We start from the raw sequence: 26,545 nt of genomic DNA, 5'->3' as shown, positions 1-26,545 counted from the left end.
TACTATCCCAAAGAGGATTTCCCAGTGAATGTTAGGCTTCACATTCTTGATTTTTCTACTAGGGGGGTCTCACACTTTGTAGCTTTTGTAGGCTGACCTTGCACGCACCAGAGGCTCCTTGCTTTTGTCCATTTCCCCCACAAGCTTCCTGTGTGCCACCTTCCTATCCCCCTCTACTGCAGATGCTCCTGCAAACTCCCTGCCTCTCCCTCATGTTAGGGTCTCTGTCCCCCTCCTTTATACTATTAGCCCCCCATGCCAGAGTTTCTGTGCTCCCATTCCCCCCCCCCCCCTTCCGTCATTGCAGGATCCTTGCTTTCTTCTCTCCCCACCCAGATCCTGGTTTTCCCCTCCCCATCTCTTCTGTCTTCTCCCACCCCCCCAGTCTTTGCTCTCCTCATCACCACCATGTCCCATCCCCATTCCCTTGTAGGTTCCTGCTCTGCCCTTCCACTGCCCTCTGGCTCCCTGCATCCTCTTCCTATCTGCACCCCACCTGTCCCTTAGTCCTCTCTGGGTCCCTGCTTCTTCCCTCACAAAACCCTCCTGGAAGGCTCCCATTTCTGTAAGAGTCCAGGCTACAGATAGTTGCCCCATGCAGCAAATTAAACTGCTGCTTCTGATATGTGTAGGCAGCAGCATTGGGCTCCCAGAGAGATTACTCTGCATGCAGCATTGGGCAGTCTGCTGCGTCCCCACCCTTCCCCCACAATTTTCTGGTATTCCAATCTGCACCAAAATGAATAGGTGTGTACGTACTGATGCCTGCAATATTCCCTAAAACCTTTGAACTGATACGATAGAGGGGAGGGGTGCATAGGTGGGGGTGAGTTAAGTGAAAGACTGCTCTGGACACTCCAAGGATGGTGACAGTGGGGCTGTGCTCTGACTCCATGAGTGGGATTTGCAGGAGGGTGATGCAGTCCCCAGTTCTCCGTGGGAGTGGTGGTCACTCAAGAGCCATGTGTTTGGTGGAACAGTATTGCTAGGAGCCCTGCATAAGAATTCTCTCAACTAATGTGGAAAGTGGCAGGTCCCCTGTTTAGGTAGATTGTAAGCTCTTTGGGGCTGGGACTGTCTCTTTGTTCTGTGTTCATACAGTGCCTAGCATAATGGGGTCCTGGGTTATGATGAGGGCTTCTATGTGCTGTAATAATTAGTGGTTTCTAGGCTGGCTCCTCAGCTTGCTTCTCTGCTTTTTAGATGGGCTGGGGTTATTTCGGGAGGAGGGAAGTCTCAGCCCCAGGCCACTCCAGCAGAGGAATCTGAATGGGAGGCCAACATAATCTGATTTATTTCTGCAAAGTTGGCTGCTCAGTACTAACTTAGTTAATTGGCATGAACTGGCTTAGCCACTGTTCAGCTGAATTCCCAATTAATACTACCAATCAGATATCAGGGTCTTGGGCACCCATGCACTAGACATTATTAATCACCAAGAAACCCAGGAGAAGAGTGGAGTAACTTGGGGGTCACTGATATAGTTTCATCTGACAAATAAGCTTAGGCTAGAAAGTGTTAGTAAATTTTTGAAGCACTGCATATCCATGCTCTGATATCTAGTGCTGTGTGTGTTCACCTGCTTGGTGTCCTCTTTTCCCACGTTCCCATTTGGTTCAAAACATTTAATTTTTAGTTTGATACAAGACTTGTCTGTTGTCTTTGCCCATATTAACAGTGTATGTAACCTCTGTGCACATGAGGCACTACGGTTATCTATTTTGAAGCAGGCCACATACCACCCTACAGTAGAGGCCTGCTGGATTAGAGAGCGGATCTATTTGTTTGCTAAAGCCAGAAAACAGATCCTAAAAAGTGAAGAAACCACTGAATTCCTGTTCAGAAGTGGGGGCTTCTACATATTTAATAGTCTTCCTCTACTAATAATAGCTGAGCTAGATCTGATAAAATAAGTGTTTTTTGCAGTGTCACACATAGACCAGGACCTCTTTGAGCTAGCTGCTGTACAAAGGCAGAAAAGATGATTCCTGCCACAAATTATATAAAAGCAAATACTAATGGCTCTCCCCTCTGGCCCAGAAGAGCTAGGAGGGACTCTTCAGTATGACTTCCTTAACTGTTCACAAGGGTTATGGTCTTTCTCTCTTTTGGAGGTAGTAGGGGCAGGTTGGCCTAGCTCCCCTATGTGATAGAGAAGAAGACGATTTGCCTATCATTTGTTAGAATAGCTCTGAAACACTCACTTTCTGGCTTCTGTGCAGAAAATGCCAGATTTGGCTTTTCTCCAGCCAGAAAATACTTATGAAAAGAATAATTTTATTTTCTGCTAGGGACATAGTTGATTGCTGGTGTGGAGGATGTTTTACAGCCATTTAAAGAATTTGTCAAGGTAATGTTTTATTTTGCAGCTACTAAAAAGCCCAATTTAGTTCTAAACCAAGAATAGAATATAATCTTTATCAGATAACCTATTTTTAATCCTTCTGTGAGATTTCTCACAAACAAAACACTCATATGACTGTAAGTGATGTGGGATTATTTTTAACCAAATGAAGTGTGTGTGTGTGTGTGTGTGTGTGTGTGTGTGTGTCTAGCATGTGTTGCAAATGAATTATACCCTTTTTGGAAAGGGTTTGAGCTAAAAAGGAAATTCATGCCCCTCCTTAAGTGCCCTAGATATCATATTTGCTTAAAACGTGGCTCAGAAACCTTCTCTTTTAGCTGTTGCACGTGCACAGAAAAGAAGAATGAAAGTGGGAGTCACGGTTACCTAGAGACTGTCTCATCCACTCATCCTTATGAGGAAGGGATTCTTTACATCTGGATTATTTTTTTCTATTGCAGATTTCTGTTCCCATTTTAACAATTGAATCTGTTTGATTGCAGAATGCCATTAATACTATTTCAGGTGTTGTTTGTCTAAAATACACTAATTACTTTAGAGCATATTCTCTCATCTGATTTTTTTTCCACTAAAATGTTTAGTTTTTAAGCACCTGATCCTATGGTTGGATATCTGCAATAAGATCTGTCTGATTGCGCATAGTACCACTGAAGTCTATAGGGTTTACACCTGGGTGCAGGAGTCTGCACAGATTAAATTGTATGTTCAGGACCTAAGTGAATCATGGTCAGATACAGGAGTGAATGGAGAAGCAAATAACATCCAAGGAGGATGAAAGATGAGGAGGAATAAATACAGAATAGGTTATGAGATTGGTTGTGCAGTACAGAAAATGTTAGCTTTTTGGCTTTTTAAATTAGTCAGACACATGTGAGAGTAATATGTACAATTAAATGATGCATAATGTCCTTATAATACACAAACTTTATTGGCTAAGGCCTTTTTCTGTTTTAGTATGTTAGCTGTGATCTCTCTTGCTATAATGGGGAAAGAGAGGAAGTAGAGTGGGAATTCAAGATTTTGAACTAATCCTAACTTTTTTGCTAAGTTTTGGTACAGTGCTTTTTTTCCTCTAGAATGCTAAGTTCATTTCAGGGCACATACTTTTTACATTTCCTTGTTCAAATGTTTTACAAGCTTTCACAAAATAGAAGACTATAGAATTTATCTGTATATACTCTAATTATGAAAATGAAAATTAATAGCATATTCCACCCTGGTGTGCATTACTTAATATATTATTAGTATAGCTTTTACAGATGCATAAACAGCTCTTACACAAAAGAGAATAGAGCAGGAGGACATGTTCAGTCAGCTGCAGGAAAGGAAGAGGTTTTTAAAAGTATCTTTTTTTGGGTGGGAGTGGGAATAAATAGATCATAGAATATTAGAGTTGGAAGGGACCTCAAGAGATCGAGTCCAACCTCCTGCTCAGAGCAGGACAAATTAGAGGTGAATCTTAGAATAAAGAAAGCAAAGCTTTGAAATGATTGGTAAAGGATATTTCTAATGGTAAAGCTTTCATTTTTAAAGATAATTCATATAAGATTGTTTTGGACTAATGAAGTTTAGTTCTAGCTAGCCAATATAACTTTGACTTTACGGCTGTTATCCTTGTGGGGCATGCCCTGCCCTTGCCCTACCCCTCCCTTTGTTTCCCCTTCCCCGTCTAATTAGTTAAAACCACCTGTTACAGTCTGGTCTCTACAACTAAACGAAGAGCTCTTTTGGGGCAGGGATGGCCGCTGTTTCTTTATTGCTCAGCATGATGAAGCCCCAATCTTGATCAAGGCCTCAGGGTGTTACAAATAAGGGATTCTTTAAGTTAGTAAATTTCAAATGGGAGAAGACAGGGACAGAAATGGTATTAAAACATCCACTTCCTTCTGAGACATCACTGCTATGTTTCTCTAAGGAATGCAGCTCCACCACTGGGCAATTGTCTTGTCAACAACCACCTTCCTTGAGCAAGAGATGTCAGATGCCCTGCTTATGTAAGGGAAATAGCTTCCCTTGAAAGAGACCACCAAGCCTGCTTGTACTGTGTGCTCTTTTGAGACAAAGTGGCCCTGGAAACTTCACTACTCTTCAGTCGTGACATGTTTTGTCCTTTTTTTATTTAGCAATATTAAAATTCTCTCGGCCTGTTGAATGAGAGCAGGAGAACATGGTTCTTCTTGTTTGCCTCATTTGCTTTCATAAACATCAGTGATGTCAGAATTTAGAAAACCGGGTTTGCTAACTTGTTCCCTCTGTTGACTATGTAGCCAAAATATTGCATGATCAGGTTGTGACCCGTCCTAGCCCAGGGTAGCCAACTGATAATGCCAAGGTCAGGGCAGGCTGTAAAAGGAGAACGGATTCTCCCAGCACTGGTGGGTGGCACTGAAGCCAGACTTCCCAACCAGCCACAAACTGCACTTCTGAATCCCCACAGAAGCCAGTATATGGATGCACACAGCCCCCTTTACTGCATTTCAGCCCCAGGCTCCCAAAAGAACACTAGGTCCAGTAAAGAGACCAGTTATTTAAACTCTATGCTCTTTACTAAAAAGGTTCCCTCTGACCCCAAGGGGTCAGCCACAGTACCAGTTCAATATAAGTTTGGATCTTACCTAAAATACCATGCTGACAGCCAATCCTTTAGTAACTAAAACTAAAGGTTTATTGCAAAAAGAAAGAGAGAAAGAAATCATAAGAGAAATGTTAAAGGGTCAAAGCAAATCAGATACATACAAATGACTGAAAGTCCATATACATCAGGTTTCTAGAAGAAATGTGGAGTTGCAGGCTTGTATAGTTCCCTCTGGTATACATCCAGTGCCTGGATGGGTGTAAGTCCTTCGGTTCGGTTGCAAGATGAATTGATCCAGAGGTAGGTGTGTGTCAGTAACTGAACAGGAACAAAGGCAAAATGGTTCTTCTGGCTTGAGCTTATATACCCTCTGTCTTTGGCCATGCGGCCTGTGAAAACTTACAGGAGCTAAAATAGAGTCCAGAGTCACATGGGCTAGTAGTCCAGAGTCACATGGGACAGTCCTGGTGATTCATCAGGTATGCTGCCTGTGGAATTTCACAGGAACCAAAATGGAGTCCAGAGTCACATGAGCAGGTTCTGGTGACTCATTGGTGATGCTGGCTTCTCCACCTGGGCCCCTTGCACCTGGGAATGTCGTAATGGGCCATTAAGCAGGCTATTGTTCTGCAACCATCCTGTCTGAGATGCTACTCAGACAGCACACTTTGAAATACAGAAATATCAAATATATCTATAACTTCCATTTCACACCTCATGCATGAACATAAATATTATCATCTTACTTAGCATATTATAACCTTCCTAACAGTACCTGACATGGCATATCTCACATGAATTAGTATGATTTTGACATATTGATGTCAAACATTATAACAAATGCTCTTCCCCCCCATCTACCCAGCATGACACAGGTATTGGCAGTATAAGATGTTCTTCAGTAGCTTGTTCATTTAACAATAAAAAAATCTTCACTGAATTGACTTGGCCCCCAAGGTTGTTCTAATCCGATTCCCCATTCAGTGTTTCCAATTGACACATACTGCTGAAGCTTCCATAAAGTGTAACACTGAAATCCACTGAACTTCGAAAATCATGCTTCGCGCTCAAATGTACAAACACTATTCTCCACAGAGAGGTGTTTAGTATTATACAAGTGCCTAGAGGCCACACAGTGGGAATCGGGGTCTCATCATGCTAGGCACTTAACAGATGTACAAAGAAACTATCCTCCCTGCACAGAAGTGTAAATGGGGAACTGAAAACATCGTTGGGAAAATTGGGATTCCACAGTGAGCAATATACTTTCAACAAAATTGCTATATGATCAGGATCTTGATAGATTTGCTTATACCTGAAATTTTTTCCTCCCTCTAAGTCTGCACCAGAATGCTCTTAAATCTTTATCTGATGCTGGCTTCCTTTGTGTGTAAAAAAAAAAAAAAAAAACAAATCACTGTTGAAAGTTCATTCTACATCTTCAGTCTTACCCTCAAAGATGTTACATATAAATTACGTAGTTGATCTGATGTAAGACTCCCTTCCTTCCTTATTAGATTTAGAGCATCGGTTCTCAAACCAGGGGTTGTGATGTGGTCTCGTGGGGGTCATGAGCTGTGAGCCCTAACCCCAGCCAGGCACATCGCTGAGAACTTAGCACACTGCCAACAGCAGAGCTCCCCGACCTGGCGTGGGGCTGTGAGCCTTCCTGCTTCCTCCCAGTGATGATCATGGGAGGAGAGGGGTAAGCGGTGACACACAGATACTGCTCTCTCACATCCCTTCCCCCTCCCCAGGCCAATGTTCCTCCACACACTCCTAGGGGATGGTGAGGGGGGGGAAGGGAGTGAGGAGCAATGCCAGGGCTCCCTGCATCCAGGTCACTTCCTCCACCTGGATAGTGCTGTGAGGCCAGCATCAGGAGCTGCTGCTCTCTGCCCTCACCTTACGCAAGTGGGGAAAGTGACCTGGATGCAGGGAGCCCTGATGTTGCTCCTGGCTCCCCCTCTCACAGCCCCTTAGGGGTTGCATGGAGGAGCAGCATTTGAGGGGGAGCGAGCAGCAATATCAGCCACTGTGCCTGCAGGTCAGTTTTCCCAGGTGAGGCGCATGGGTTAGGGGTGAAAGGGGAGTGGGGAGCCCATAGGAGTCAAGGGGTTGCACTCAGAGGCATGCTGTGTGAAAGGGGTCGCCAGTTTTAAAAAAAAAAAAAAAAAAAAAAAAAAAAAAAAAGAACCAGTGATTTAGACATCTTAAGGTAAGGGGAGGAAGCTTCGTTCCCTCTTGATATGTCAGATTTTCTTCATGGCAGAATGTAAAATCTCTTCTGCTGTCTCTTGGGTAATTATGTCTCAGTGATTAGCAATATTTTGTGATATTAGTGCAGTTTTAAATATACATTGTCTGCTATCTGGAAGACCTGTTGATTGATACAGAAAAATGGCTGAGAGTCTCAATTACTTTAAAAAAAATTTTTTTTAGCATAGGTTGTGAGTCTGAGTTTGTATTGTTTTACTTTTTGTGGAGCACCAGAATACACATGTATTATCATTAAAATAGGATCTGGAGTGGAGGAAAGCTGAAACTTCTAAAATTGGGTGTGAGGGAGGGAGATGAAAACTGGAGACCGGTGAGTCTGTTCCATACCAGGTGAAATAGCATCTGGGAGTTCTTTGAGGTGTTTTAGGGGGAGGAGAATGGCGATATAAAGCACCTAGATAAGCATGATCTGGTAGAAATAAACCACGTTTTTTTAAAGAGAATTTTCTCCAACCTAACATTCGCTAACATTTTAATGAACTAAGGAGAACTTGTAGACACAATTGATTTGGATTTTTCAAAAAGAATTTAATAAAATCCCTTGCAGATGGTGAAAGAAAGTAATCTTACGGTGAGAAGAATGAAGTTCTGATTTATAAAAGTGTATAAGCTAGAAAATGAAGTGACAATAATTGGTTAGTGTTCAATGTGGAATGACACTAATGACGACCAGGTGCTCCAAAAATCTGGTCTAAATCTGGTGTACAAATATATTAATGAACTGAATAAATGAGTGAATGATGATGTGGCAAACTCCTGCAGAAAAACACTCAATTTTTAGATTTTGCACTTCAACCACTGCAGTGGCACAACTGTGCTGTTGAAACTCTTCAGTGTAGACACTACCATTGCCAATGGGAGGGATTCTCCTGTTTGCTGTAGGTAATTTTTTCCCCAAGAGGTGGTAGCTAGATCAATGGAGGAATTTTTCTGTCGACCTTGCGCTGTCTACTTGGGGAATTAAGTTGGCTTAATGATACCGCTCTGGGGTTTGGATTTTTCACACCCCTGACTGACAGTTAAACTGACCTAATTTTCTGGTGTAGACCAGGCCTGAGGAAATTCAAAAGGACCTAAGGAACCTAGATCATACACATTCAATGTACAAAGAAATGCACATTGAAACAGGTAATCTAAACTATTTATGTACACTTGTTTCCAAATTAAGCACAAGCACTCAAATTAGAATCATAACACTGAGTTAGTTTATGAACACTTGCATGTGTGTTAGGAAGGATGCTGTCTTTTGCATCTGAACTTCCCTGGTTAGAATCGGTGTTTTTCTTGGAACCTGCCTTGAAATGCTCTCCACTAGTTGCATAATAGCTAACTGCTGCATCCTACCTAGCCCTTTATGAATTAGCTCAAGGATGTAGATGCTTTCAAATCACACTAGTTGGAATTCTAATCTGTAAAGAGATGCAACATAGGTTTATCTTTATTTTTAAAATCTCTTCCCTAAAAACCACTCTACTGGCTCATTGGTAAAATGTTTTTGTATATTGTTGCCTTTTGCCAACCAGCTAGTAGGTATGCCGAACCAGGTATGGGTAGTATCAGTTATTTGCATGTGTGGCTGTGTTCCGCTTCTAGTGTGCATGTCCCCGTGCACTAGAGATCACAATCTTTTGATCAGTAGTGTCCTTTGGGCTGCATCTGCTCATTTTTGCCCTTAGGCCTACTCACCTACAGGCATAAAGGAGGTAGAATGATCAGTTGACCCTCAGTTCCTTCTCACTGCCTGTGGCTGCGAGACGGAGCAGGGTTAGCCATGTCTGGTCTCTTGCACTTGTGATCCCTTTATATCTTTAATGTAAATAGCTTGTATGTAGGATAGCATACAGCAGATGACTAGGTAACTAGTTAGACTTCAATGTAGGTTTTTGTTAGGTTGTTTCCTTTCCCATGTTTTTCCTCTTAGCCGGTATGAAGTCAGCGGTATGGCTGGCCTAAAATCTCACGGATTTAATTATTGCTTGTCATGTGAAGTGGTTGTGACTTTCAACAGACATTTGAAACATTTGTTTTGCCTCAGCTGGGGCCATGTTAAAGAAAAATGCAGTTGTTGTCAAGCTGCTTATTAAACTGCTGAATCCGGGGCTGCTATGCTAAAATGTTCTGTCTGATAAATCAATAAGACCTTCTTTAGAACGTTAAAGGTTCTATCTAGACCTGAGCGCTCTTCACCCAGAACCCCCCAGCAATTTATTCAACCTCCAGGGCTGCTGCTGCTGCGCCTTGGAGGGATTCCTCTGCAACCTCTGTGGTGGTCCCTTCTTTCTCATTCGGAGAATGGGTGGATGCCTGCACTGCTTCTGAAAGGAGCATAAACATAGATCCCTTTCTAATGCTGCTTCTAAAAGGAGAGGGATATGTCTTCTCTTCCTATTTCTGCTAGAAGAGGTAGCACAAGGACAAGTCATGGCATCTGGCATTTCAGTAGTGCTTCGGGGGTTTCCTTTATTGGCATTTCCATCTTGGTACTAGTACCAGGTATGTGCTGTGTTCATATTGAGGCTCTGCCTGAAGAGAGCAGAGGGAAGGAGGTGAGTGCATTCTTCTTTGCCCCTTACCCCCACTCCTTTTCCCCCAACACTTTTTATCTTTTAATAGTGTTGGCTGGAATCCTGTGATGAGTGAATGTGTTGTAAGAGGAAGTGGAGAGCTTGTACATTACAGCAACTGTGGGGTTGGCAGAGTAAAGGTATGTATGTTAAAGAGGCATATTGGAGCATTGCTGAAAGAGGGCAGAGTTATCCCTAACTGTTCAGTTCCAGATTTTCAAAAGTTTTGAGGTTTTGATCAACTCAACATTCTGCAAGGGGATGACATAACATAACACTATGCAACCTTAACTAGGGTCGCCACTCATATATTCCCAAGATACCAGTATTTCTGGGAACAGTGTGGGCCCACCTCCACTGACGTGACCTCATGCACAGTGCATGCAATGTCATGCCACATGGGGGACACCATTTTGAGAAGCGTGCCACCCTGCCCCCATGTTTGTGTGTTCAGGGTCACGCCAGTGGGAGCAGAGCAGTGCACTCTTCAAAATGGTGTCCCCATCCAATACTGGACTAAACCACATCTGATTTTTGTTTTTGGTCTGAGGGTGGGGTTGAGGAGACAGACAAACCACCCAGAAAGAGGACTGTCCAGTTAAAAAATGTCAGAGTGGCCTCTATAACCTCAGTTCTGCATTAAAGTAGTTTTTTGCCATTGAATTTCCTAGTTTTTTGTACATGGAAATACGTTGTTGGTAGGACTTAATTATTTAGGCTTATCATGACTTATCGTGTCCCACATTTGCATTCTAAGCCAAATCAGTCTGTAGTCAACAATCCCCATGCCAAGGAGAGCTCCTTGCTCTCCTTCAGACTTCTACAACTTTGTGATCGAGAAATTGTCTAGAATCCACACCAGCAACCCTGCCCAGTGCACATTTATTTTCCCTCGGTGGTCAAGATATCTGCTCTCAGTTCCAAGCCTCCTCCTTCAATGCTTAGCTGAATGGTCAGCTGTAGTGATGGTTCGCTGTTTGGTCTGTTCCTGTGCGTCCACGAGGGCTTGATGGGCCAAGAGTCCAGCATCAAAACAGACTCGATGCACCCATGTAATAGGGGATCTGCCTGTAGGCTGCCTCCACCTCTCAGTTGGTGGAATTTTATCTCTGCTGTTACAAACCACCGGGAGAATGGCGTTCACCAGAACATCTTGCAACATTTTGGCAACATGTCAGAAAATCATAAGATGCTGTCTGTGGACAGTGACTACAGTAGTCTGTAGTCCAGAGTGGCCATAAATGTCTGAGTTACAAATGAAGTCATTCCACTTTATGCCCAAAATACAAGGTTGGCATGTTGTATGGAGAGCCTCCAATTTTGCCCAGTTTGAGTGGCGTGGTGTCCATGTTTCACAATTCATACTGCAGTATGGAGAGGATACAGCTCAAATAGATCAAATAGGAGTTTGCCTGGGAGCTGTCCCAGGTGTGTGCTAAGTGAGTGCAGCTGTGTGGGGTGTGCTGTGCTAGAGGGGGGAGTACCTGAGAGACCAGGTGTGTGACTGGTGCAAGTACAGCTAACTGTGGGTGGGTGCTTGTGACTGGTGCAGTTACAGGCACCATTTTGGCAGTTGGGGGTTTGTCTGTTTGAGTGATTGATTGGATCCAGGTGGGGTTAATTGCGGGGGCGGGGCTTTGAGGGGTAAGTGCAGGGGCGGGGCAACTGCCCCAGCCTTATAAAAGGCAGCCAGCTGAGCGGCAAACAGAGGGGCGGTTAACAGAAGGAGAAGGAGGGAGTTCGCCTGTGGAGAGAGCCCACTGCAGGTTTTTGCCTTACAGACGTTGCTGAGCAGGAAATTGAGCATCTGAGGAGGCTCTCAGAGCAGAGATATGGAGATGGAGCGATCCGTTGTTGTCACCTGCACTGGGTGTGCTATGTTTGTCTTCCTCCCACAGGATAGAGATGACTTCATCTGTACCAAGTGCAGGCTGGTTTCCTTATTGGAAGAGAAGGTTAAAGGACTAGAGACCCAAATGTCAACCCTGCGGTGCATTACAGAAAACAATGTCTTTCTCCATCAGGCACAGGCAGAGCGTAAGGAAGATTCAGAGAAGGCCGGGCAGGCGAAAATGAAGAACAGGGAAGAAAATTGGCAGCATGTGACCTCCCGAAGAAAGAGAACCCATGTGCCCACCATGCAGATAGAAGTAAGGAATCGTTTTCATCCTCTCTGCACAAGTACTACGGTGGAGTATGATTTGGAGGACCCTTCAGAGGGAATGGATCATCAGGAGACCCATTTGATCAGAAGGCAAGAGATGCATTCTCCTAGGGATGGGGGATCCACAACCACCATTCCAAAGAGGAAGAGAAGGGTGATGGTGGTCGGGGACTCCCTCCTAAGGGGGACGGAGTCATCCATCTGCCGTCCGGACCGGGAAACTAGAGAAGTGTGCTGCTTGCCTGGAGCTAGGATTAGGGATGTGATGGAGAGACTGCCAAAACTTATCAAGTCCTCAGACCGCTACCCCTTCCTGCTCCTCCATGTGGGCACCAATGACACTGCCAAGAATGATCTTGAGCGGATCACTGCGGACTATGTGGCTCTGGGAAAAGAGATTAAGGAGTTTGAAGCGCAAGTGGTGTTCTCGTCCATCCTCCCTGTTGAGGGAAAAGGCCCAGGTAGGGACAGTCGCATTGGGGAAGTGAATGCGTGGTTACGCAGGTGGTGTCGAAGGGAGGGCTTTGGATTCTTCGATCATGGAATGCTGTTCCAGGAAGAAGGATTACTAGGAAGGGACGGGATTCATCTAACGAAGACAGGGAAGAGTATCTTCGCAGACAGGCTGGCTAACCTAGTGAGGAGGGCTTTAAACTAGTTTCGACGGGGGACGGGGACCTAAGCTCGAAGGTTAGTGGGGAAGAGGGACACCACAAGGAAGCAGAAGTAGGAGGGTGTAGCAGGGGAGGCCTCCCGATTCATACTGTGAAAGTAGGCCACTCGGCTACTTATCTCAAGTGCCTGTACACAAATGCAAGAAGCCTGGGAAACAAGCAGGAAGAACTGGAAGTCCTGGCACAGTCAAGAAACTACGACATGATTGGAATAACTGAGACTTGGTGGAATAACTCTCATGATTGGAGTGCTGTCATGGATGGGTATAAACTGTTCAGGAAGGACAGGCAGGGGCGAAAGGGGGAGGAGTTGCACTGTATGTAAGAGAGCACTATGACTGCTCTGAGCTCCAGTATGAAACTGGAGATAAGTCAGTTGAGTGTCTCTGGGTTAAGCTTAGAACCAAGAACAATAAGAGTGATGTCCTGGTGGGTGTCTGTTACAGACCACCAGACCAAGAGGATGAGGTAGATGAGGCTTTCTTTACTCAACTAGGGAAAGTTTCCAATTCACAGGGCCTGATTCTCATGGGAGACTTCAATCACCCTGACATCTGCTGGAAGAGCAATACAGCAGAGCACAAACAATCCAGGAAGTTTTTGGAGAGTGTTGCAGACAATTTCCTGGTGCAAGTGCTGGAGCAACCAACCAGGGGCCGTGCTTTTCTTGACCTGCTGCTCACAAACAGGGAAGATTTGGTAGGGGAAGTACAAGTGGGTGGCAACCTAGGCAGCAGTGACCATGAGATGGTCGAGTTCAGGATCCTGACGAAAGGAAGAAAGGAGAGCAGCAGGATACGGACCATGGACTTCAGAAAAGCGGACTTTGACTCCCTCAGGGAACTGATGGGCAGGATTCCCTGGGAGGCTAATATGAGGGGGAAAGGAACCCAAGAGAGCTGGCTGTATTTTAAAGAGACCTTATTGAGGGCACAAGAGCAAACCATCCCGATGTGCAGAAAGAATAGCAAATATGGTAGGCGTCCAGCTTGGCTTAACAAAGATGTCCTTGGCGAACTTAAACACAAAAAAGAAGCTTACAAGAAGTGGAAGCTTGGTCAGATGACTAGGGAGGATTATATAAACACTGCTCGAACGTGCAGGAATGAAATCAGGAAGGCCAAAGCACATTTGGAGTTGCAGCTAGCAAGGGACGTGAAGAGGAACAAGAAGGGTTTCTACAGGTATGTTGCCAACAAGAGGAAGATTAGAGAAAATGTGGGCCCCTTAGAGAATGAGGGAGGCGACCTAGTGACGGAGGATGTGGAGAAAGCTGAGGTACTCAGTGCCTTTTTTGCCTCTGTCTTCACAGACAAGATCAGCTCTCAGACTGCTTCGCTGGGTGGCACAGAATGAGAAGGAAGCGAACATCCCGCAGTGCTGAAGGAGCAGGTCCAAGACTATTTAGAAGGATTGGACATTCACAAGTCCATGGGGCCGGATGCAATGCACCCGAGGGTGCTGAGGGAGTTGGCTGAGGTGATTTCAGAGCCATTGGCTATTATCTTTGAAAGCTCGTGGCAACAGGGGGAGGTCCCTGAGGACTGGAAAAAGCAAATATAGTGCCCATCTTCAAAAAAAGGAGGAAAGAGGATCCAGGGAACTACAGACCGGTCAGCCTCACTTCAATCCCTGGAAAAATCATGGAGCAGGTCCTTAAGGAATCCATTTTAAGGCACTTGGAGGAGAGGAAGGTGATCAGGAACAGTCAACACGGATTCACCAAGGGAAAGTCATGCCTGACCAACCTGATTGCTTTCTATGATGAGGTGACTGGCTCTGTGGATGTGGGGAAGGCGGTGGATGTGATATACCTTGACTTTAGCAAAGCTTTTGATACTGTCTCTCACAGTATTCTTATCAGCAAGTTAAAGAAGTATGGGTTGGATGAATGGACTATAAAATGGATAGAGAACTGGCTAGAGCATAGGGCTCAACGAGTAGTGATCAATGGCTCCATGTCTAGCTGGCAACCGGTCACAAGCGGAGTTCCCCAGGGGTCGGTCCTGGGGCCGGTTTTGTTCAACATCTTTATTAATGATCTGGAGGATGGGGTAGATTGTACCCTCAGCAAGTTTGCGGACGACACTAAGCTGGGGGGAGTGGTAGATACCCTGGAAGGTAGGGATAGGATACAGAGTGACCTAAACAAACTGGAGGATTGGGCCAAAAGAAATCTAATGAGGTTCAACAAGGACAAGTGCCGAGTCCTCTACTTAGGAAGGAAGAATCCCATGCACAGCTATAGACTGGGGACTGACGAGCTGGGCAGCAGCTCTGCAGAAAAGGACCTGGGGGTAACAGTGGATAAGAAGCTGGATATGAGTCAGCAGTGTGCCCTGGTTGTCAAGAAGGCTAATGGCATATTGGGCTGCATTAGGAGGGGCATTGCCAGCAGGTCACGGGAAGTGATTATTCCCCTCTATTCGGCATTGGTGAGGCCGCATTTAGAATAGTGTCCAGTTTTGGGCCCCCCACTACAAGAAGGATGTGGACAAGTTGGAGAGAGTGCAGCGGAGGGCAACCAAAATGATTAGGGGGCTGGAGCACAGGACTTATGAGGAGAGGCTGGGGAGGGAGGGAACTAGGCTTGTTTAGTCTGCAAAAGAGAAGAGTGAGGGGGGATTTGATAGCGGCCTTTAACTACCTGAAAGGGGGTTCCAGGGAGGATGGAGCTAGGCTGTTCTCGGTGGTGGCAGGTGGCAGATGACAGAACAAGGAGCAACGGTCTCAAGTTGGCAGGGCAGGAGGTCTAGGTTGGACATTAGGAAAAAGTTTTTTACTAGGAGGGTGGTGAAGCACTGGAATGGGTTACCTAGGGAGGTGGTGGAATCTCCATCCTTAGAGGTTTTTAAGCTGAGGCTTGACAAAGCCCTGGTTGGGATGATATAGCTGAGGTTAGTCCTGCTTTGAGCAGGGGGTTGGACTAGATGACTTCCTGAGGTCCCTTCCAACTCTAATATTCTATGATTCTATGATCCTGAACTTGGTTGTCGTGCTGAGATGTTGATTCCACATTTGTCATAAACGGCCCATGGCAGACTCCACTATGCCTGTCCTGTGAAGAATCTCCATGTGAGAGGTCTCTGGAAAATCCATATTAATCTGCCCTGTGATCAGGAAGTAGCCACTTATCTACCTGGCTCAAATTATTCCAGATTTGGATCACTAATCCTACCCTTCACCCTCATGAAGTGCACCTAATTTCAAAGGAATCGAACTAAGTATGTCCATTTTAGAGGACTTAGGAAGGTCAACCTTTTAAACAAAAGTTGTGACACAACCTTTAGTAGCACTGTCACAGAACTAAAATATTCTCTGGTATATCTTGTTAAAATCATGAAGAGGTTTGAATCGATACTGGGCTTTGTTCAGAACTGCATGGATAATGTGAATGAATTCAGCTTCCTTTCTCGGGTCACTAACAGCATTTTCCTTGAATTTACTGTCTTTGGTGAGTTAAGCTTAGTGATTGATCATGAACAGTTTATCAATATTTAGTCCCTTGGTAGCTGAAATTTGAACATGTGAGTTAGTGATACTTGTTTGATTGGATGTGTAATTCATTTAGGAATGGGAGGAGGGCTTTGAAGAAACTGCTCTTAATATTTCAGGAAGGAAATGGTAGCTAAACCAGGATGAAGGGAATTTTAGAAACTTTAAACCTATCTTCTTTCCAAGCAACCCATGGCTAGGCTGATGCCTAATTCCTAGAAAAACTATTTACTACAAGAATTATTGGCAGCATAACTTTAATCACACTGAATGTACACAATGTGTGGACAGGATCTGATCTTTAAAATTTGCAGTCAGTTCTTTGTCTGGCTTATTAAATTGTCTGTGTGCCACTCTGAGGAATTCTGTATGCTGTGAGTATATGAGGAGGCTGCAATCACTTGAAGTTAAGGTACTCTATAGTTAGTTATGTAATCATCAACCTGGATTCTCAAAATTTGAGCTTTAAACTCTAACTCTGGGGAGTTGCACTTTTTTCTCCTTCCTCCACTACCCAAAACTGTTACACTGTATCCGCTTCAATGTTGTCTCATATAATGAGTTCACTGATAGTTTATACCATCATCTAGATTTGCCTGGTGACTGATCTGGATATGATCCACTATGTAAATTTAAACTCAGTGAGCTCTGCAGTGCAACTGTGATAGTGGATTACAAATTTAATAAATTCAGTCCAAGATTTGTGCACAGGTGAACTCATTTGTAGTTGTTCATAGACAACTCCAACTGCTTGGGTCTTGCCACTTAACTAATTTTTCTGTATAAAATCGTTTTTCTTCAGTCTATATGCTTGGTAAACTTGGCTTTAGCAGTTCTGGAAAGGCTGATTTCTGGCCGACATAACGTTTATAGACCATTATTCAGAAGAGTGGCCACACCATAAATTTCAGAGTAAATGTAGATAGGAATCCCTGAATGAGTTTGTCATGGTCTTCCTTGATCTAATACTTGACTTTTGTATTACTTGTCGAGGAAAAAGAGCAGCTCTCTTTTCCTTTCGTATATTTTCAGATCCTCATATACTTGGCTATTTGGGAATTTGCTGCTGAATTTAACCTTCCCTGCACAGCTGTGTTTAAGAATTACTACTTTTCCTTTAAAAGGCAAAAAAGCTCTTGTGATTCTGAAGACAGGCTTATAACTGAACTGATGGCAGTGTAGTCTTCCTGAGCTTATAGAGGGTTTGAAAAAATAGCTCTGAATTATTGACTCATACGGAAACTTAGAGGTAATTTAAATGACGTGATCAGAAACATCTAACCCACAAACTGCTTTCCACACACACTCCCAAACCCCAATCGCCTGTCTTGTCACCAGAACTTCTAACTTCACCACTGACAGCTTCTGCCACTTGTTTACACAGCCAATACAAAAATCTTTCCTATTGAACACTGATTTAATATTAAAATAAGAGGCAGCTGTTCTAATAGAAACCGAGGATTAAGTATAAAAAATACTAGCGTACTGGTCTAGAGTGCAACAGAATTGTAGAAATTTGCTGCAGAATTTAAGTCAGGTTGGTCATGGAAGGAGGAATATAGGCATTTTGAAAGTTCATGTCTTGATAAACTTTTACAACTCCCATAATATACAACTACACACCTATATGCTAATTTTTTGTACTGGGCAATATCTCTACCAAGAACATGCCCTTTGTTTCTGCTAAACTTGGATAAGTTCTATCTGACTGAGAGCATCTTTAATGCAAAGAAATGAAACATGAGCACTGAACGGTCTCTATCTCCATGCTTGAGTTCAAGTGCTCTGTAGAATATAGGAGCTACATAAGTTGTCTTCCCTGTTTCCTTACACCCCACCTATCTACAGGTGAAGCTGGATAACCATGGATACTAGAAAATTAAAACCTGTGTGATTAAATGATCACAGAAATTGAAGTGTGCTTGGCTAGTTAATTAGTTTTAAATGCTGATAGAACTTAAAGTGGGGAGCCAGGAAACATGCATAAAATAAAGATGAGCTACAAAATGAGTAAGGAAGTGGGATAAGGGCTAAAACAAATACAGGAAGTTATATTGTGAACAGATATGAAATGGAGTATTTTAAAATTTGAGGTCAGGTTACCTGGGTAGAACACAAGAAGAGCACTCTGCAGTGAAAATCCAAGCGGAAAAGAAGTGCATATTGAGGAGACAATTGAGATCATTTTAGGCATAGTGGGAAGGTGATGAAAAGGCATCCAAGAAAAAGTAATGGAGAGAGAGAGAGCCCACAGCACAAAATGGAGTAAGGAAAGCACTGTGCAGAGGCTTAGTGTGAGGGTAAAGAATTCAAACATTATGTGGGGAGAGACAGGTATGTGCTAGTTCAGAGATGTAGGACTAAACATCTTGAACTCCATAACCCAATGATTTCATGTATGACTATGTAACCTGCTGCTTATAATTCACATCTAATAGGACAGATTATTTAAAGCCCGTAGGGAATTGAAGGGGGATTTTCCAGGATATTTAAATTGCTTACAATCTATAGTGCATCAGAAAGGTTCGTGGATGAATTACCACCAAAGTATACAAGGCTTAAGATGTCCGCTAGCTAAAAGACTTTTAACCTAGACCAGCAGTTCTCAACCTTTTTTTACAGAGTACCACTCGGGTCAGGTACAGTTGGGTCAAGTACTGCTTCACCTGACTGTACCTGACCCGAGTAAGACTCGGTAAAATGGCGGGGTCGTGTTGAGGGATCGATGCCCTCCGCTGAAACCCTGCCGCCGTTTCCCAGTTTTCGGCGGCAGAGAGGATGGGACTTTCGGCGGCAGCGTGGTTTCTCTGCGGCGGCAAATGGGTTTCGTGGCGGGGGGGGGTTAATTCAGCGGCAGAGAGCTTTTTGAGCGGCGGCTGGGGGAAAAGATTCAGCGGCGGCAAGGTTTCTCATCGGCGGAGGCAGGGGGCGGCAGGGGGAAGAAACGGCGGCGGAGGGGTTTATCAGCGGCGGTGGGGGGAGGGGAGGAGGAAACGGCGGCGGCGGGGTTTTTCGGCGGCAGCAAGGGGGAGGGATTCGGCGGCAGCAGGGTTTATAGGCGGTGGTCAGAGGGGGATTCGGCGGCGAAATCGGCGGCAAATTTTCCCTCGCGTACCAATGAGCTGTCTTCCACGTACCACTGGTGGTACGCGTACCACCGGTTGAGAACCCCTGACCTAGACGCATATCTACTTTATGTGGAAGATGCAATGAATGTCAGGGACATAATATGGTGATGACCCAGGAGCATGTGGCTTGGGATGCCTTAGCTGTGCATTTTATACTTCTCAGTGAATATGTGTAGTGTTCATTTAAATTTAAGTTCTACTTTAGTAGTGCCTGATCCCATTTGATGGGGATTTTTTTAAAAATCAGTGTGGTTATGAGGTTTTTCCACATAATGCCCCTGAAGTATGTTAGGTGCTACTGATTAAGGTCTCTTTCCACGAGGAATGTGTAATCAAAGTACACAACAGTTGTAAAAAGTGAGAGCATGTTTTTTGCTACATATTCATAATTAGGTGTAGCAGGATTCAATTTAAATTGATAAATGTTGGTAAAAGTGGATTTCAGTGGAGACACAAATATGGACGAGGGGGAATCAATGGGTAACAGCACACCTGCAGGGTTGAAGTGTCACCGGCCCTGTGGCAGTGCAGGGAACTCTCTTCAGTCCTGCTGCCATGTGAGCGAGTGAGCTGGTTCCTGAGAGCAGGGTTGCAGAGAGCTCCCTCTGCTGTTCAGGGTTGGTAACACCAGATCCCTGTAGGCACAAGGTGCAAGGAGGGCTTGCGGTCCTGGCTTAGCGGAGCAGAGACCTTACCTAGCACCACCCAGCCAGGACTGCCAGGAGGAGGAGTCATCGTTCCTGTCCCTGGAGGAGACAGAGTGGCTGTTGATGTGGAATAGAATCACTCAACAGCAGGGTGGCCTCCGCCAGGGCTCCTCCTCACTCCTCCTGTTCTACGGGACCGAGATCCCAGCCTCCCTGAAGTCATGGGCCCCACTGTCAGTTCTGGGATCCCCCTGATGAAGCCCAACCTGATACACACAGCTCCAGCAACTGTGAAATAGGTGAAATTAAAAACTTAATCAATATTAATTGTCAACATTTGAAAAAAAAGCAATCCAATTCTGCCAGCCCTATTCATAAACTCTCAAGTCTGTTCCTAAACTTCATATATGTGAGAATAATTGATTATTGCCATGCCAAGAAAGGAATAGACATAGTCGACAGAAAGAAGAGAAGGAATTCTTTGTTTCTAGTAGATAAGCATACAAATAAATACTTGGTTGCAATAGCATTTTTTTGATAACTCAGTTTCAGACTAGGATATTATGTTTTACACATGATGATTTTTCACTTTGTGGAGTTCTTAACCTTTTTTTCTTTACATTTTCCAGCTCCCTGTAAATGTTCATTGATAGCACAACGAGCAGAACTGTATATAACGGTGAAAAATTACCAGCAAGCTCTCCATGATGCAGATGCACTCTGCCAAAACAAACCCCTCTGGCCCAAGGTACAGTACTCTCATGCTTCAAGGACAGGTGCATCAGGGTGTATTTTTTATGGTGAGGAAAGAACTTTTCCAAGTTGCTTTTGGAAGGATATTTTGGCAACCCAACAAGGCTAGAAACTTTAATGAAAACTTAAACTCTATGTAAAACAATGCGATTGGCAGGGGGGCGGAATGGAACTCTAAATCTTTGCTAATGCATGGAATTTCTGTGGCATGTATGTCTATTGGCCCTTCATGCTAAGGTCCATTGATCTGTTAAAATGGATACGTTGTCATGCCTGGGGACAGAATGGGACCTGTTGGTCACTGGCAGGAGGGCAATGCCCCACGTCCTGAAATTCCTTCGTTTTGTTTTTTCCCCAGCAGCTCAGCCAGCCCTCCATGCTGCAGCGCTTTTCTGAGGAAAATGCCAAGTTTATTTCAAATCTTTTAAACTAAAACGTGGTTCAACAATGTGTTTATCTAATTCTCAGACATGACCCATGGCTGCATTTTTTGGGGGGCAGGGAGCGGAGGGGAGGAGAGGAGGTTAGACACTGTGGGGAAAAAACACACTTTATATCATAAATTTGAGGCAATCCATGAAGTACAAAGGGGGAAAACAAATACCACTTTGCAAGTGATAGGTAGAATACGTGCAGTGTCAGAAGCCATCCAGTATTGCCTCAGAGCTATATGCAGGTCTCCCAGAGTTCAACTCCAGAGTTGAATCCCCTGACTGGTGCCAGACCCTCTCCATTTGGGAGTGAAAGGGTTACTTATAGGTTTGCTCAAATGAGATCACTTGACATTGTCCAGGAGGTCTATGGAGCTGTGCCAGAATTCCAGGAACAGCTGTGTCCCGTTACTGTTCTCAGCAATCCATAGAAAGGCCCCAAAAGAAATGGAAGCATCCATCTTGTACTTTTTAGATCAGAGCAGTGCATCCTACTTCCCATTCTATTTCTAATCTCTGCTCCATTTGAAAGAAAGCAGTGTGACTTGAGAAAATAATAGCAGTGTTCCTTGGTCTCCTATTACAATGTGCCAGTTTGGAAATGTCAGTTTCACACACCTTTTATTTGCATGCAGGGTCATTATGTGAAAGCACAAGCTCTTTCTGGATTGGGAAGGACTGAGGAAGCACTGAAGGAGTTTCTTTATTGTGTTGCCTTAAATCCTGAATGGAGCTTAATGAAGAAAGAAGCCCAAAAGGTACAGTAACTACATCATGCCATTTTTTTGTACGTACTCTGGGTCAGTTGTGCCCTACTGCTAAGGAAAATCTTTGGATTCCGATACTTTCCATGTTAATCAAAAAAACGTTTAGGCAAAACATCAGATAAAACCTTAGTGCACCTAATTGCCCAGTCCTGTGCCAATGGAGAGACTTCTACCTCTGCTTGATCACTCATTGTCTTGCTTTTATAGATGAATTTTTACTAACCTGTGTGCCTTAGTAGTGTCCTGTGGACGCAAGTTGCAGACACTGATTGGCTGAGTGAAGTGAGGTCTAACCTCAACTCATTGGTGTCTGTCTAATGCAATAATTACTTCCAGAATCTCAGGAAATAGTCTAGATATTGGTGGGCACGGGCCTATTTATTATTGGTGCACATCAGAACTCCAGAAAAGCATGATTCACAGGAAAATCAGGGCCCCCAGGCTGACCCATGCTGCAGCAGAGAAATCAGAAGCTGCAGCTTAACTTGCTGAGTGGGTAGCTAATCTGTAGCCTGGATCTTATAAAAGTGTCTTATACAGAATTTTGTAGGGGGTAACAGGGACCCAGGGGATGGGAGTTGAGTGGGAATGGGGTGGCACAGACCCTGGCATGGGGGAATAAGGACAGTAATATGGGGGCAGAGCCCCTCCCATGAAGGAGAGGTGGCGGGGGCTTCAGGGAGCCTCATAGTGGGTGGGAAACAGGGAATTTGTGGGCGGGGAATGAAGGGATGCAAACAGCCCTGGTGTGTTCAGTGAGTTCATCTTATAGAAGCTGCAAAGTGTGTGACCCCCAGCCCTGCTCTTCAAGTGTCCTCTGCATATTCTCACTCATGGGAATGCCCCGACTGGTGTTCCCTGAATGACTGACTGAACTCTAGCTAGTAGTAGCCATTGGAGCACTCACTCATCTTGTCTGCCATCCCCTCAGACCTCAGTGAACATTGAACGTTTCTGGGTGGAGATATAAAAGGGGCATGGCATTCCAGCTACCTCTATTCCTTCCAACCGTGACCCACTGAATGGATCAGGAAGTACTCCTGGATTTGTACCTTGTTAGTTAGCGAACAATTTTAGGGATAGAATTAGTTAGTTTTAGAGTTAGTTTGTTGTCAGTTTTTTGGTTTCAAGATTCTTTGAGTGCCAAACTGAAAAATAAAAAGCCCAGTTTTAAAACGCGTCCTGTCTGGCAGTGTTTCCAGCATTCAACACATATACCTATTGCCTGGCATGCTTGGGTGAGGGATGCTCAACTTCAGAATGCTCAATTTTTGCAAAATGAGCCAAAAAGGAGAGAGAGAACAGACTTAAGGTGATTTTTTTATTACAGGAAGCAAAACCATCCAGAGCCAAGCGAGAACAAGATTTGAGCAAGTTTCATAGACCAGTGTCTGCTCTGAGTGAATCTGGGGGAAAAGACAAAACCTCCACCTTGGTACCCAGTACTAAAGGATCCAAAGTGGGAAGGATCCAAAGAGTAAAACTACTGTGGTGTTGGCCTCTGTTTCCAGAGCCAATCCACGACAAAAAGATACAGCTGTTATGGTGAGCATGAGCTCTGGGTTCTCATTAGCGTCAGCCTCTTTGCAAAGAGCCAGTCCTTGGGAGACTCTTTGGCCAGAGGGTCTTCCAGGAATCTATCCTGGGTACAAAAGCTAAGGAATCAATGATGGGGGAGGGGGAGAACATGATGTGATAACCAGTCCCAACATGGCACCACAGCAAATAGTAGTTATGGCACAGATTTATCGAAGAGATCCTGCTCTGGCTGTATTGGTGATTTAACCATGTATTGCAATTGAGCAGGTATCAGACACTTTGTTGTAACAGATTCAGTTAGATATTTTCCCAGGGAAGAGTTGAAGTCAGGATCTCGCCTCTGTTCCTGCTGTTTAAGACCTCTTTTTGGGTCTCTTATGTGGGGGGGGGGCCCCCCCCACACACACACACACACCTCCTTTATTTAGCCAAGGAGATTGCTGTCTCCAGTTCCATCTGAAATGAGCAAGGTCTTGGCTCAGAGAAGATACGGATTGGAGGTCATATTTAAAGACCGCAATTTCCCACCAGATCTGAGTATGGGCTTTTGGCCTGGTTGGCAAGTTTCCCCTTTGGTTCTGTGGTCTTACTGGCCATCTTCTGCACCTTTATCAAGATGTTTCTGTCTATAAAAATAGACCTTCTCCAGTTTGGTATCAAGAGGACATTTAGTTATAAAGTCCAAAGGGTACAGATACCATAGTGCATCTAAGTCCTGATAGGTCTCCTACAGTAGTAAGAGACTTCTTACTAGAAGAGGAAGAATTAGTGGAGATACGAGAATAAGATACAAATTCTGGAAGGATACCTTCTCCAGGGGAGAACATCAAACACCTCAGCATCACCACCATCAGAGGATGCGATGGTGTTCCATGAGTTGGTGGATTGCATGACAAAGATATCAGAAAAGTTTAGTTTATTATCTCTAACTTCTGTAATCCCTCCTCTTTCCCTTGAGGATCAGCTTGCAGCTCTGTATTTAAAAGACTCGTTTCAATAAGGCCAAATCATTAGAAATATCTGCATTTCATGGTAGGAGAGGACCATTTTCAGTACACAGTCTTCTTTGGCACATCTAGAGCGCTGAGGCTGTTTATGAAATGCCCATGTATAATGACAGAATATCTGAGAAAATGAGATGAATGTATATCCTTACCTAGATAGCTGGCTAATAAGCATCCTTGAAGGAAGAAATCCTGTTACAGGTGGATCAAGTATGTTTACTTTTTGCCAATCTAGGTTTAGGCATACATTTGGGGTAAATCATTCCTAAATCCAATAACTCAAAGAAGCCCTTTCTTAGGGACCATGGTAGACTCTACTGTTAGTCTTTTTTCCAGAAGAAAAGCTTATTAAAATAAAGTTGTGTATATAATCTTCTACAGTCCCAACAATGGTCCTTCATCTCTTCCGCCCCCCCCCCCTCCCCCCCTCCAAGTTACTGGGTCTCTTAGCATCAACCATGTCAGTGACCCCCACACTCGTCTTCAGATGAGAGACCTGCAGTGCTGGCTAGGAGAAGTTAGAGACTTGGTTTACACAGTGTGTGTTGCAAATTGGTAATTCCACAGCAAGAGTTAACAACACCAATGTAGTGGATGTGTTCTAAATGTCATGAAGGGTATACCTTTCAATCTGCCATGCCATCAGTAATACCTACCTCTGATGCATCTGTGCTGGGTTTGGGGGTGGCGGGTGTTCATTTAAACAAAAAATCTAGTGGTCAGATCTCACTGGTCCCCAAAGGAAAGGAATCCACATATCAATATCTTTGAACGGAGAGTGGTCAGGCTGGCTCTTAAGTCATTTCTTCCTCAGGTCAAACGCAGGGTAGGTCAGATCATGACCTACAATAGGACAGTATTCTATTATCTGAAGAAATAAGGTGAGGCTTATTCCCTACAATTATGCATTAGAGGCAAGGTGTCTTTGGGATTGATGTATAGAACAAGGTGTTCACCCAATAATTCATGTATCGGGAGGAACAAAAGTCCCTTGTGGATCACCTGAGCAGGTCGACCTCTCAAATGCACAAGTAGAATCTAGATCTGATGCAAAATTTGGCACGACAGTTCTGCGATCCTTATTCAGTTAGGATTCCATGGTCCCACCATCCTTCATCCGAGCACTACTGTCTCGTGTGAGAATATGCTGAGGACACTTGAAGAAATGAAGGTTGCTTAGTTGTAACTGGTGTTCTTTAAGATGGTCTCTGTATATTCACACTCCCTGCCTGCTTTTCCCCACTGCCTTGGAGTCCTACTTACAGTGGTCTTGGAGCATGGGGAAGGAGCTGAAGCAGCGGGAGTGCCATGCCCCTTTTGATACCCTCTCCCTGGAACATTCATTGTTCACTGAGGAGAGGGTTGAGGAAAGCATGTGAGCGCTCCAAGAGCTATTGCTAGCTAGAGTTCTAACTCTGCAAGCTACACCTGTGAATGTGCAGAGTACATCTTAAAGAACCCTGGTTACATGTAAGTAACTTTTTTAGACTATACATGTTTGTTTCTGTATCTCCATCTCTAAATTATTTTTTCTCATTTACTAGATAATGTGTGAGATGTTTTTCCCAGCCTTTGAAAATGTGCATGACAGCCTAACTGCACCTTTCTGTAGTCGGATTTCTTACACAAGGTTGAAACCTGCGTTTTTAAGCAGCTTAAATACTGTCGAAGATGGTTCTACTGCTGGGTGCTCCAAGGTAAAGAATAAAATACTCAAAATATATTAACATCAAAAGTAACTTCAGGCATCCTGTAATAATATCTGATCAACCACACTTGAATTGCTGCACATATTTAAATACAAGCTTAGTTATTAATGCATCTTTATCTCTCAGATTTTAGAGAGGGAATCTTGCTTTAGCGCAATATGATAAAAAGATAGAAGGAAGTATGAATTGCATTTAGATCTCTTATTTCGCTCTTATTTCGCTGAGGGTATCTCTATACAGCAAAGAAAAACCCCTGGCTGGCACAGGCCAGCCAACTCAGGCGTGTGAGGCTTGGCCTGTGTGGCGCTGTTTCATTTTTATTTATTTTTTTTGTAGACTAAGCCCGAGCCTGGAAATTGTTCTGCAGCCCACGCCACACAAGCCCAAGTTGGCTGGCATGGGCAAGCCATAGGTTTTTTCTCTGCTATGTAGACATACCCTGTGGCAACC

General features: G+C 44.2%; 1 protein-coding gene across 2 annotated transcripts in view; it reads left to right on the top strand.

Moving 5' to 3' along the window:
• LONRF2 (LON peptidase N-terminal domain and ring finger 2) overlaps window positions 1-26,545 on the top strand; it is a 56,113-nt gene that overhangs the window by 11,254 nt on the left and 18,314 nt on the right. For both annotated transcript variants that reach the window (XM_067563559.1, XM_067563558.1), the window contains exons 2-4: window positions 20,522-20,640; window positions 21,712-21,834; window positions 25,931-26,083. In XM_067563559.1, the coding sequence (XP_067419660.1) occupies window positions 20,522-20,640; window positions 21,712-21,834; window positions 25,931-26,083 (395 nt within the window). The remainder of the gene's footprint in view (window positions 1-20,521; window positions 20,641-21,711; window positions 21,835-25,930; window positions 26,084-26,545) is intronic.

The sequence above is a fragment of the Emydura macquarii genome, unplaced genomic scaffold (genome assembly GCF_026122565.2).
Source record: "Emydura macquarii macquarii isolate MOO-44397 ecotype Brisbane River unplaced genomic scaffold, CSIRO-AGI_Emac_v2 contig_2531, whole genome shotgun sequence".
In the NCBI taxonomy this organism is placed as follows: Eukaryota; Metazoa; Chordata; order Testudines; family Chelidae; genus Emydura; species Emydura macquarii.
This window is presented reverse-complemented; position numbering and strand designations above follow the sequence as displayed.